The 13535-nt window shown below is 42.8% G+C and overlaps 1 protein-coding gene across 1 annotated transcript; it reads right to left on the bottom strand.

The window, feature by feature from the left end:
* Positions 1 to 269: 269 nt before the first annotated feature.
* COPS8 (COP9 signalosome subunit 8) lies at positions 270 to 13277 on the bottom strand. Its single transcript, XM_069983141.1, has 7 exons — positions 13116 to 13277; positions 11633 to 11703; positions 7353 to 7401; positions 5323 to 5455; positions 3485 to 3592; positions 1841 to 1903; positions 270 to 1303 (listed from the first exon to the last, which is right to left on the bottom strand). Exons 1-7 carry the CDS (start codon positions 13191 to 13193, stop codon positions 1224 to 1226), a joined length of 582 nt encoding a protein of 193 aa, XP_069839242.1. The 5' UTR covers positions 13194 to 13277; the 3' UTR covers positions 270 to 1223.
* Between the last annotated feature and the right edge of the window lie 258 nt (positions 13278 to 13535).

Genomic DNA, 13535 nt, shown 5'->3' with positions numbered 1-13535 from the left:
AAAAAAAAAAAACTCCATCTATCTATATTCCACAATCGACTTTTTTTCATATGAAATAAAAAACGTTTAGATTTTTTCACTAAAAGAAAGTGCTGCAAAGTTCTTTTGGATTATCTATCTATTACATAGACTTGTTTCAGTCAGCAAGGTAATGTGCGCAGAATTTATTTATAATACTTATAATGCACTGTAAACGACAAAGCAAACCCATACAGTAAGCCCAGCCAAGCAAAGGGGATATTATGTGGTAAATAAGACAAAAGGTACACTTCTCTATGTAGTAAACATTTTTATTGGGTCTTCTTTAAGAGACTTTAATATCAGGCTACAAGATATCCATGCAGCATTTGGAGGTAACAGTTACACAATGTGCAACTGTTAATTCTGTAATATATAACCCTGTGGACAACCCTCGGATGTTAGGATGAGCGAGGACTTATATCTCTGCTGATGGTAACTTATTTTAAGTGCATCACCTCTACAATGAAGAATATCATTAACAGCAGGGTGTGGAAAGTCTTTTCAACAGAGACTATCAATGGTTACAATGTATCATTGTATTGTCCCCTGCAACTTTTCCAATTCGACTTTCATAGAAAAGCTGATCTTTTGCAGAACATTTAGATACTGATTGGTCGCTCTTTGTGATAACTTATTTCAAGACGGCAACTTATGACTGTTCAAGAATTCCCAGTAACAGACTGTCAATGTGAATGCGGCTAAGATGACATTCCTTATGTCTGCAATTACTAGAAGGAAAGGAGATGCTAACATATTCCACTATTAGCAAAAAGACTAGAAATAAAGTCACAAACAGCAAAAGAGGGTGTCTCATGAAACCATCTCTGAGGGTGAGTCTTAAACTAAACAGGCAACGTAACCCATTAACTCACATCAAAATGAAACAAAGGCAATAACTATTGCTAAACTTTTTTATATTTTAATAGCTCAAACCATTTTATGCCAGAATAACCTGTCACATGATAGTATGCACAGGAGGAAAGCCTTTCTGGCAGTAAAGTGGTTAAATGCCACACAAGCCAAATTTCATGTCAGCCTGTGGGTGCCTGCTCCCATCCTCTAACTCTTTCAGTCCTAGTGTGTAAGAGTATAGTGAATGGCAAAGTGCAAAGATTCAGAGGAACAGGCAATGAATTTGGGAGAATCCCCGTCTGCCTAACGCTTGTTTCTGTGCATTCTTGATGTCAGGCTGGGAGGGGGTGCTAGTTCTCCAGGAAAGCCACGTAGTCAGTGAGTCTGGCCAGCTGCTGCTCGTTGGGGATCAGAGACAGGGGCGCAGAATCTGTGTGGAAAGCAGAACAAACCGTCACTGACCTCCCACCCAAAGCGTACACCATGTTACCATACAGATCACCCACCTTCCACCAGACCTGCAGCGTTTTAGGAAATTATAACCAGAACTTCAGGCAAAAAAAAAAAAAATCTATGCAGAGCAGTAACTAAGAGAAAATGGCTTTTTATTTTTAGGAACAGATTTAAATAAGGGGCAGGGTGTAGCGGATGTAACCTCAATCCTTGTGACTGTGAGAGCAGTTGCTTTTCTTTAAAATAAAGGCGGTCTGCCAAGATTTTATGAGCTACACAAAGCAGGCAGTCAGCTGAAAAGCAAGTATCTGCAATGATGGAAATGATGGGATCAGTAACAAATGGCAAAAATCAACTAACACAACTGTATCAACAATAAGGAGTCGTCATCCAGCAGAGGCTGCAGAAGGCCTATTAATCCTCCGATTACCATCTAGGGAGAGGTTTATATGAGAAGCTGTCATGTCAGCTAACAAAAAAGGGGGAATATATTCTGCAAATAAAATGCACTCACCAGGCTTTTTGGGCATTACAATACGCGTGGCAGAATCTGCTTGCCAACCCTGCTCTACAACACCTGTTAGAGGAAACAGGAAAAACAAGATTGTAACTGCGTTCACTCAAAATACACAAAACATTGTGAGCGGGCCAAACTGGTATTGGTTAAAGGAAAACTAACAAGTAAGAATACTGTAACCTGCTGTTATGTTCCTATAGTCCATAGTTCCTATGGTCCAGCGACACGGAGAATGAAGGAAATTTTCTTACTTTCACCCTTAGTGCAGTTTTCAGTCCTGATCCCAGCCAAAGTTCTATGACTGTTCTGAACCCATGCAGCCTTTCAGCATGCATCATAGATTATTATTAGGGGGTCACTGGCAGTGTTTCATGTTACCCATAATTCTAGCAGCATAAAACTAGTGACTGGTTCCTTGCACTATGGTTATCTAAATTAAATTAATTGGAACTGCGCTGGTAAAGTGTTAAATCCGAAAAAGAGACACAAATGTGCTTAATAAAGGGGTTGTCCAGAGATTTTTTTTTTTTCTTTTAAATCAACTTATGTCAGAAAGTTACAGAGATTTGTAATTTACTAAAAAAAAATCTCCAGTCTTCCCATACTTATTAGCTGCTGTATGTCACGCAGGAAATGTTTTATTTTCAGTCTGACACAGTACCCTCTGCTGACATCTCTGGCTGAGACAGGAACTGTCCAGAGCAGGAGAGGCTTTCTATAGGGATTCATAGAAAACCGAGAGAGTTCCTGTCTCGGCCAGAGATGTCAGCAGAGAGCACTGTGTCAGACTGAAAATAAAACAACATTTTCTGCAGGACATACAGCAGCTAAGTAGTATGGGAAGACTTGAGATTTTTTTAATAGAAGTACCTTACAAATCTATATAACTTTCTGACACCAGTTGATTTAAAAGAAAAAGATTTTCGCTGAACAACCCCTTTAAAGCTGCCTGAAAGAGGTCTAAGACCTGGGCTAATTCTTTGGCTGGTAATCAGTACATTGCAGAGGGAGACCATCTCACCCTCCAGTAACAGCCCAGAGTGTGTTTTGGCTTACAGGTCACTTTGGGGCCAGGAGCACAGCACGCTGTCCTTCCTCTTCAAAAATGTCATACAGTTTGGTCTGTAAAACACGTTCTGCTGCCACCAAATCAAGGCCGCACTCTAAGCCAAATGCCAGAGAGTACTGTGGGGTGTTCCAGTCTAAACAGAAGAAACTGACTGGTACCATAAATAGCAGATGTGTTCTGGAATTACTATTATCTCATTGTGTCTGACAAGGGTTTTCCTTAAAAAGCATACAAAATATACGCCCATGGCCCATGATTCCTATGGACAACAACTATCCAACTGCAGCCTTTCATCGTACGCGCAGCTTTATAAAAGTTCAACAAAACTCACTGTACACAGATTTACTGTTCTAGACAGCAGTGAGTAACAACTTTGGCTGCTAGGTTTTCCTTCTTTTGACATCGATACATTTGACTTGTATCTAGTGCATGGAATTAGAAACTGTTCATGACATTATCCAGCTCCATGCCTCCTGGCAAAAGTCGTCAACGTCAACAGCTGACATACAATGACTGTTGGTGCCCTACGGTCCCTTTTAGCATAATCTTACAGCAATAATAGTTGAACTCACCTTTAACAGCCTCTTCCACAGGAAGCCCGACAAAGGCTGCTAAATCATCAGCTGAAATTGACGTGTAAGCTTGTGATACCAGACAAAAAGCGCGCCGCCGTGTTGTGTCTAAGAGAGAAAAACAAATTTTAAAAAATACAGTATTTGTTACACTAGAACTGGAAGAACAGGAATGTTTCATATTTTGTATTCCCTGCTAAGGAAGCATTTGTGCTGAAACTATTGTCAAAGACTATGCCACAATATCTGTTGGACTTTGTCTCCCTCTGCTGGTAACTATATAGTATATACGTAACATCGAGCTCCCATATCACATGTCTACACTAATCCTAGACAATCAAAGTCATAGCCAGTAAATATACGTTCTTGTCAAGATGATTTTTCAGACAGTTTAGCGGGGAGGGGCAAGGGGAAGATGTTTAATAACATTTTAACATTTTTGTCTATTAACATATATTACAAAATGTCTTATATTCACTTGTGCTATAGATCTGTGCAGACTTTGTTGAAATGACAACATTCAAATCAGATTCTTAGATCATTTTGTCAGCATTAGAAATGGGCACAAATAGAGCAACACAAGTCCAATTGTTTGCCATTCGAATACCGGTGGCTAGAGAAGCTGGATGCAGCTCTAGGGAGTCTAGGAAAACATGAATACAGAGAGTATCCATGTTTTCCTGGATACTAAAGATAAGCTGATCTCTAGTCAGCATAAAATGTCAGGGTACAAATCCATGGTAAGATGTATTTTGTCCTATGCTTTTTCATAAGCTTTCCATTTTTGCTTTGTATTTGATTAGTTATTTATTTAAGGTTAGGAAATAAAGTATACATTGTTTTGGTGAGGTTTCTGAAATATGAATCAGGGCTGTGGAGTCAGAGTCGGAACTAGTCTTGGCTGGAGTTGGGGGTCGGAAAAAAATCTTAGAACAATTTAAAATTGAGTTTTGAATGAATTTTGCAAGCTTTGCTCATCAATATATATCATGAGCAACATTGTAATAGGTTACTGGCCCTATTAGATAAGGGTGGTTGAGGAAAAGTTGTCGGTCACTATTCTGTGCTGTTCCGAAGAGAGGGTGGATACAACTGGAGGACCGCCTATGGCTGTATCCCAGTTTTCCAGGCGGTCCTCCGGCTGTATCCACCCTCTCCACGGAGCAGGCAGACAGCGTCAGTCAGAAGCCGATAGTTCAGGTTCATACGAACCCGAACCTCGGCAGGTTCGCTCATCTCTAATTACAACCTTCAGGAGCTTGAGAAACCCTCTTTGATACGTTGCAATGGAGAACAGAAGCATCTTAATGTGTTGTAGAAGCACAGATGGATATGTTTGTTTCCTTGATCGAACAGCTATCCATTAGTCAGCAGTTTGGAACTCTCTAACCCTGATCATGAGGACTGATGGAACAGGATAAAGGCAAAACACAAGTTCCAAAGCTTGACAAGCCAAAAAAAAAAAAAAGTATAACCTGGTGCTTTTGCCCAGAGCAAGGTCCATTAAAAAAAAAATCTGTTAAAGCTTGAGTTTCCCACAGAGATCCTTGGCCACTGTTGTAGTGTCCGCTGTGAACCTCGCCTTATTGCCCAGCATCAGTGTCTTATCTCACTGAGGATGCAAATCCCTGCAGCAATGTTCCAATATACAGTAAAAGTGTGTTCCAGAGGAGCTAAGGTTTTTATAGCAGCAAAATGAAAACCAATCCCACAACAATGGCTAAAGGATATTTAGCAACTCCATAAAGATGTGATGTTTAGAAGTCCAAACAATTTTGTCCATTTATTAAATCACTAGCGAGGAATATAGAACAGAACTGAAAGTAAACTTTGCTTACCTCGTACAGCCTCCATGATAGGCTGTATGTTTTCAGACCACTGATGGGCAGCTATTGAAGAATAGATTCCTGGGAAATCTCTCTGCCAGATTCTCTGTCCTACCTCCCAGATCCAACCTAGCTCTGGACTGGACTAAAGAGATAAACGACCACTCAGTGCCAAGTAAACACTAAACATTAGGGAATAATGTACCATGGACAGCAAACATGAAAGGACACCACAATATAAAAGAAATGTCTACATTCATGGGTTTAATAGTCAATCAACTAACATGATCCACTGGAATGTAGGCCTGAGGGAATGGACCACTGAAAACAGCAAATTAGAGATGAGTGAACATCGAGCATGCTCAAGTCGATCCGAACCTGATCTTTCGGCATTTGATTAGCGGTGGCTGCTGAAGTTGGATAAAGCCCTAAGGCTATGTGGAAAACATGCATATAGTCATTGGCTGTATCCATGTCTTCCAGACAACCTTAGAGCTTTATCCAAGTTCAGCAGCCCCAGCTAATCAAATACCAAACGTTCGGGTTCAGATCGACTCGAACCCGGTTCGCTCATCTCTACAGCAGATATACATAGGAGCTATGCTTGACATATGTACTGATCTCCCAGATGTCGAGTGATGCTCCTGTGAGCACAGTTCATATAAGCACAAAGGCTTGCCACTAGAGATGAGCGAACCTCGAGCGTGCTCGAGTCCATCCGAACCAGAGCATTCGGCATAGCGGGGGCTGCTGAAGTTGGATAAAGCTCTAAGGTTGTCTGGAAAACATTAATACATGGATATGTTTTCAACATAGCCCTAGGGCTTTATCCAAGTTCAGCAGCCCCCGCTATGCCAAATGCTCGGGTTCGGATGGACTCGAGCATGCTCGAGGTTCGCTCATCTCTACTTGCCACTTGTTCACTTGAATAGAACAATGCAGCTGTACCAGGTACAGATACACATGCGGATGAGCTGCGGTGTCTGTGTAACAATGTAGAGCATGTGATGATCAGAGGGGGCCCCAAAGATCATTCTCCCATCAATCTAAGACCGCAGACCTATCCTAAAGTCAATGTCATATCAAAACCTTTTCACTGTATTGCTATGATCTCATTCAGTCCTGCTGGAGCAATGGCTAACACCTGAAAAATTAGCAGTTGATTTCTTCCAAGGAGAAAGTGTGATGCTTCTAAAACTTGTAAATAAACAGCTAAAGGAAAAGTCCCACCAAACTGAAAAAAGGCAGGCAGGGATGTGTGGGAAAATACCTTAACTCACCCATCCCAGTGCCTCTGTTGTGTAGCTCCCGGGTTCCATTGACTGAAAACCTGGTATGTCACATATTCAGCTCTTCTAGCTGCAATGTTACAGACTGGCTGAGTGATTACCTGCTCTGTCATTCAGTGACTGGGGTGGTGTCCCGTCCCAGTCACTGATTGGTTGAGCGACCAATTACTCAACAGGGTACGTGACGCCAGCAGCTGTCAACGGGACCTGGGGACTGCGCACAAGGATAGCCTCCAGTGCACAGCGAACCTAATTTCCCTTTCTAAACATTGGCAAAGATCACAGGAATTGGATGACCAATTTAAAAAAGGTCTACTGATGATAAGGCACGTAACTGAAAACAACTGTCTACAATAAGAGTTCTCTTTACAGCACCCCAACTGTTGCAAAACAATTCTCATCATGCCTGTACAGCCAAAGCTAAAAACATCAGCTGTCCAGGTATGAAGGGAATTGCAGTTTTGCAACAGCCAAAGGAATGTGAGTTTGACACACTGCTGCCTTACAGCAACAGAAAGGAGGAATGTTCTGGGTCTATGTTCCCATGACATACTTTTTCCGATTCTGCCATGGATTTCACTCCCTACTGTAGTGTGAACTATGGCACATACTCCCACTGAAAATAACAGGAGCTTAGCACAGGTGGTTTTCATGCATATTTCAACACAGAATAAGCAAGAAAAGGACATTGTATGAACATAGCCTCATGCAATCCGCAGCTTTTATTAAAGAAAAAAAATATATAAGACTTACAGATCTAACAGAAGGTGGGATTCTTTTCCATAAATAGCGAGCATTATTCCTATAAAAAAAAAAATATACAGAAATTATCACAGAAGTACTAAGCCTAAAGAACAGGGTATACTGCACATGGGAAGCCTAGCTGCTTTTTGGGCCACAATAATGGCTAGCTGTTGTTGAAGAACTCATGGACGTATAATGCATCAATATGTTCAGATGAAGTACTACCCTGGCCCTTAGTGTCCAGACCTAGTAATGCTGGTGGAAGTCCTGAACTGTAATGCTGCACACCAGGGCCACACAGTTTTAAAAATACATGTTGGCATCCTGTAGATAGTTCACAATACTGTGCCTACACAATCATACTATCTACACAGTACCTGACATACCAATATGCCCACCAAACAAAACAAGATTCTAAACTTAGAAGGGCTTTTTCTCCATCTCAACATCCATGGCATATTCACAAGATATGAAGCTAAGAACCTTATCTCAGCCTGTCAGAAACAGCCTGAGGAAAATCACTGAAAACTGAACATTACCAGAGGCTGTAGAGGCGATATTAACCCCTTCAGGACTGGGCTAATATTCGTTTTTGCGTTTTCATTTTTTCCTCCTTGTGTTTAAAAGGCCATAGCACTTGCATTTTTTCATCTACAGACCCACATGTGCCCTTATATTTTGCGCCATTAATTGTACTTTGCAATGGCAGATTTTATTTTTCCATAAAGTATGCTGCGAAACCACAAAAAAAATGGAATTTGTTTTCATTTTGGGGGGTTTCGTGTGTACGCCATTCATTTGATAGTAAAACTGACATGTTATATATGTTCCTCAAGTTGGTACGATTACAATGATATGATATATCACTTTTCTTTTATGACAGCTTTTAAAAAATTAAAACCTTTAAAAAAAAAAAAAAGTGTTTAAAATGGCTCTATTTCCAGCCTCATAACGCTTTTATCCTTTGCTCTATAGCAGGCATGTCCAAACTTTTTTCGAAGAGTGCCAAATTTGATGAAGTGAACATGTGCGAGGGCCGACCATTTTGCTTGACATTCTTTGGACCATTAAAATTAATGCAAATAAACTTTTTTTTTACAAAGTTTATTGAAAACGGCATACTTTTTATACTTAAAAAATCCCGGGGCACACCACCAACCAAAATGGCACAAAATGACACTAAAACAGTACATATTATACATATAGTTAATAATATAGATTCTAAATGTATTTATACTCACTCAGTGTGAAACCTGGGCCTGTTTCGATAAACACAAAAGGGATATCCCTGTTTCTCTCCCCCATCCCCATGTTTTTCTCCCCCCTGCTTCTCTCCCCTGTTTCTCCCCCATGCCCATGTTTCTCTCCCCCCTGCTTCTCCCCCATCCCCATGTTTCTCTCCCCCCTGCTTCTCCCCCATCCCTATGTTTCTCTCCCCCCTGCTTCTCCCCCATCCCCATGTTTCTCTCCCCCCTGCTTCTCCCCCATCCCCATGTTTCTCTCCCCCCTGCTTCTCCCCCATCCCCATGTTTCTCTCCCCCCTGCTTCTCCCCCATCCCCATGTTTCTCTCCCCCCTGCTTCTCCCCCATCCCCATGTTTCTCTCCCCCATCCCCATGTTTCTCTCCCCCCTGCTTCTCCCCCATCCCCATGTTTCTCTCCCCCTTGCTTCTCCCCCATCCCCATGTTTCTCTCCCCCCTGCTTCTCCCCCCATCCCCATGTTTCTCTCCCCCCTGCTTCTCCCCCCATCCCCATGTTTCTCTCCCCCCTGCTTCTCCCCCATCCCCATGTTTCTCTCCCCCCTGCTTCTCCCCCATCCCCATGTTTCTCTCCCCCCTGCTTCTCCCCCATCCCCATGTTTCTCTCCCCCTTGCTTCTCCCCCATCCCCATGTTTCTCTCCCCCCTGCTTCTCCCCCATCCCCATGTTTCTCTCCCCCCTGCTTCTCCCCCCATCACCATGTTTCTCTCCCCCCTGCTTCTCCCCCATCCCCATGTTTCTCTCCCCCCTGGTTCTCCCCCATCCCCATGTTTCTCTCCCCCCTGCTTATCCCCCATCCCCATGTTTCTCTCCCCCCTGCTTATCCCCCATCCCCATGTTTCTCCCCCATCCCTGCTCACCTTCCTTGAGATGCTCGCCGCGGGCGCCGTCCCCCTAACCTACTGGCCCGGACGTGCTCCTCCAATCAGGGGAGACCGGGAGCGTGGTTCGTGGCGCACCACGCTCCTGGTCTCCCCTGATTGGAGGAGCACGTCCGGGCCAGTAGGTGAGGGGGACGGCGCCCGCGGCACACTGGTTGAAAAACACTGCTCTAGTGCACGGGAAAGGAAAGCCGAAATCTCGGACATCGCGAGATTTCGGCTTTCCTTTTCTGTGCACTAGAGTGGCGTGGCGCAAGGTATCTGTTGCTGCCGGATACCTGGGGGGCCGTAAAAGTTTGGAACGCGGGCCGCAAATGGCCCGCGGGCCGGACTTTGGACATGCCTGCTCTATAGGGTGTGATGAGTCATTTTTTGCGCCATGATGTGTTCTTTCTATCGGTACCTTACTTGCGTATATGCGACTTTATGATCCTTTTTGTTACAATTTTTCTGGATTTGATGTGACAAAAAATGCGCAATTTAGCACTTTGGCAGGTTTTTGTATTTACGCCGTTTACTGTGCAAGATCAGAAATGTGATCATTTAAAAGTTCGGGCAATTACGTACGCGGTGATACCAAATATGTTTGTTTTTGTTTGTTTTTTATTTATAAAATTGGAAAAGGGGGTTGATTAAAACTTTTATTAGGAGAGGGGGTTATTTATTAATAAAAACTTTTTTTTTTTTTTACAGTATACATTAACTTTAAGGCTGGGTTCACACTATGTATATTTGAGGCTGTATTTGGTCCTCATGTCAGGTCCTCATAGCAACCAAAACCAGGAGTGGATTGAAAACACAGAAAGGATCTGTTCACATAATGTTGTAATTGAGTGGATGGCCGTCATATAACGGTAAATAACTTCCATTATTTCAATACAACAGCCGTTGTTTTAAAATAACAGCAAATATTTGCCATTAAATGACGGCAATCCACTCAATTACAACATTATGTGAACAGAGCCTTTCTGTGTTTTCAATCCACTCCTTGTTTTGGTTGCTATACAGCCTCAAATATACGTAGTGTGAACATAGCCTTAGTCCCCCTGGGGGACTTTCAGTATTACTGCAGCGATCTCCCATAGAGATCACTGCAGTATACCTAATACAGCAATGATCGATCAGATCTTTGCTATATTGCTTTGGCCTGCAGCAGATCAGAAGAATGGATTGCTGAGCCGGGATCAGTGTCAGTGCAACGCTGAGCCAGGGCCCGGTAAGCAGAAGGCATATCCCCCCACTAGACACCAGGGATAGGGGGAAATAATACATTTAAATGCAGCTGTCAGTTTTGACAGCTGCATTTAAATGTTTAATTAGTGGGTGCAGCGATCGGACCGCACCTGCTAATAGCTGCGGTCCTGGGCTGCACATAGCCCTCTGGCATCAGGACGTACAGTTACGCCCTGATGCCGGAAGGGGTTTAGATAAAGTTTAATAAAGACTTGAGGGGATTTTTTTTTTAAATTATAGTAAGGGTTGTTTGGTCTAGTGACAATAGGATGTTTGTTATTTTCTATGTCACCCCAGCGCTATATAAAAAATATATATTGTCAGAGTACCCCTTTAAAGGTCATAAAGTAGCCATGACACTACATGGTAGCTGTACACTGTAAGGAAAGGTAATAAGCACAGATGAAGTGTTATCACATGAGCAACATTTACCACCTAGACACAGCATAGGTCATAACAGGGTCTGACTATTGGTAGTACAACAGCTGTTCATTCCATTAAGGAGAATCACAACACCTTTTGTCCTATGAACAAGTTGTCCAAGGCTGCGCTGAAGTGTCATAGAGGGGTGGCAAGGGCACTAACGTAACCTAACCGCCTCTGTGACACATCAGAACATAAAAGGTATGAATACTATTATATGAATAGCTTCACTGCTTACATAGCTATGCAGCTTGGGATGTCTTTTCTAGCTTTGATGGATAGATGTTATTGTAATTCCCTTTAGTTAAAACAAGTTTTTTCTTTTAGCTTGATAAAAAAAAAAAAAAAAAAAAAAAAAAAAATAATAAAAAAAAAAAAAAATATATATATATATATATATATATATATATATATATATATATATATAATTTTTTTTTTGGATCAAGAATCACATTTTATGAATTTAAGTAATATTAAACACACACATACTCACATGTCATTATGCAACAAATAAAGGACTAAAAGCTGACTGTATACTTGAGGAGTAGCAACACCTCCTGGGGCCTAAAAGAAAGATATTGCTGGGGTTAATAAAAGTATTTAACATAAAGGACTTACAGGATTTACTCCTAGACATAAGGGTACATGCACACTACGGAATCCCAGCGGAAAACCGTGGCTCACATCTATGCCATAGACTCCATTCTATGCACGGGCGGATTCCGCTTTTTGTCCAAAGAATGAACCTGTTCATTTTTTAGACGGACTGCGGAATCCGCCCATGCATAGAATGGAGTCTATGGCATGGGCAGAAATGCGTGCGGCCACCAGAGTCCGCAAGGAGGAGCGAGCTGCGGAATCTGCGAGATAGAAGAGCACTGTCCTCAGTAACCTCTGCTGCTGCCATAGACCATGAATGAAGGGCACACAGGTGAACGACCCTACAACAGGATGTGCAGGGATGTTCTCCAGATGACACAGGTCCAGCTGCGCTCACGTATCCCTTATTGTGTAGAAGATAAGAGTTATTGGCTGGAGTAATGCTGCGTTTACATGGAGCGATTATCTTTCAAATTTTCGCAATAACGATGACATTTGAGCGATAATCGTTCCGTGTAAATACAGCAAACGATTAAGCGACGAGCGAGAAATTGTTCCTTTTGACCTTTCAACATGTTCTCAAATAGTCGTTCATCGTGCACTAAAAATTCGCAGATCGCTTCATGTAGACAGTCTTTCAAAGATTCACCCTATGTGAAAGATGGGCTTAAGTGCTCTTAAAAACGATCGCAATAATGATTCGTCTAAACGTTGATCGGTATAAAAACCAAACTGTTGATTTTAAATCGTTAAATGAGCAATTGGGCAAATTATCGCTCCGTGTAAACACAGCATAACCCTTTAAATTTGCCTTAAGGTTCAAACTACAGAGAAAAGAGAGAATTCTTGTTGTTATTGACTGACATTTACATATCCTGTCACTTAATGAGGAAAGCGCAGAGTCTAATGTAAAAAAAAAAAAAAAAGGGAGAATTATTAAACATGGTGTAAAGTGAAACTGGCTCAGTTGCCCCTAGCAACCAATCAGATTCCACCTTTCATACCTCACAGAGTCTTTGGAAAATGAAAGGTGGAATCTGATTGGTTGCTAGGGGCAACTGAGCCAGTTTCACTTTACACCATGCTTGATAAATCTCCCCCATAGTGACCAGCACGCAGGGACTATGTAATGACGGCGGAGGGATACACGTCTCATCTCTCCCATAGTCACACAATGCTCTAGAAGCTCGGTCCATGCACCGGTCTGATACCACCATGCTGTGCGGCCGCCTGTACGCTCACAGGGGAGTGCTGTGACGAGCACATGAAGCCCTGTACACACACACACGTCCTGTCACACCGGCTCACACACACTCAACAGACTAAGGCGCCATAAGAACTTTCTGTGCGGGGAGGAGACCGCCGACGTCGCCTACCTCCAGCTCCTGCTCCTCACACTGCTTTAGAAGTCTTTGGTAGGACACCGGATTTTCCGCCATCACTGCAACTGGCATCTTCTCTGCGGGCCCCCAGGGCCTCTGGGCTACACCGCCAACGCTCGACTTCCGCTTCCGGGTCAGGGCACGTCACACCTTCACCTCGGGATTGGTTGGTAGAAAGCTGCGCCTGATTGGCAGAGAGCGTGGAACGCAAACACGTGACCCTGGTATACAGCTGATGCGATAGAGACGGAGCCGCAGTGGTGACACACTTGTTTGTACTCACTATCGCCACCCTGTGGCTCCTCGCTGCAACAGGCCAACAACTCGGTTTGTTCTGTGGATTAGTGTGATTACAGAGAAGTCCCTTTCACACGTCAGTGAAATTCACCAGGATTTCTTATCAGGAAATCCGGG

The sequence above is a fragment of the Dendropsophus ebraccatus genome, chromosome 9 (assembly GCF_027789765.1).
Source record: "Dendropsophus ebraccatus isolate aDenEbr1 chromosome 9, aDenEbr1.pat, whole genome shotgun sequence".
Lineage (NCBI taxonomy): Eukaryota > Metazoa > Chordata > Amphibia > Anura > Hylidae > Dendropsophus > Dendropsophus ebraccatus.
This window is presented reverse-complemented; position numbering and strand designations above follow the sequence as displayed.

Coding starts and splice junctions, on each gene's coding strand:
- COPS8 (XM_069983141.1), bottom strand. CDS start 13,193: ATGCCAGTTGCAGTGATGGCGGAAAATCCGGTGTCCTACCAAAGACTT. Junction 3,593..5,322: donor TATCATGGAGGCTGTACGAG/GTAAGCAAAGTT, acceptor TTTCTCTCTTAG/ACACAACACGGCGGCGCGCT. Junction 1,304..1,840: donor TGTAATGCCCAAAAAGCCTG/GTGAGTGCATTT, acceptor CTTTCCACACAG/ATTCTGCGCCCCTGTCTCTG.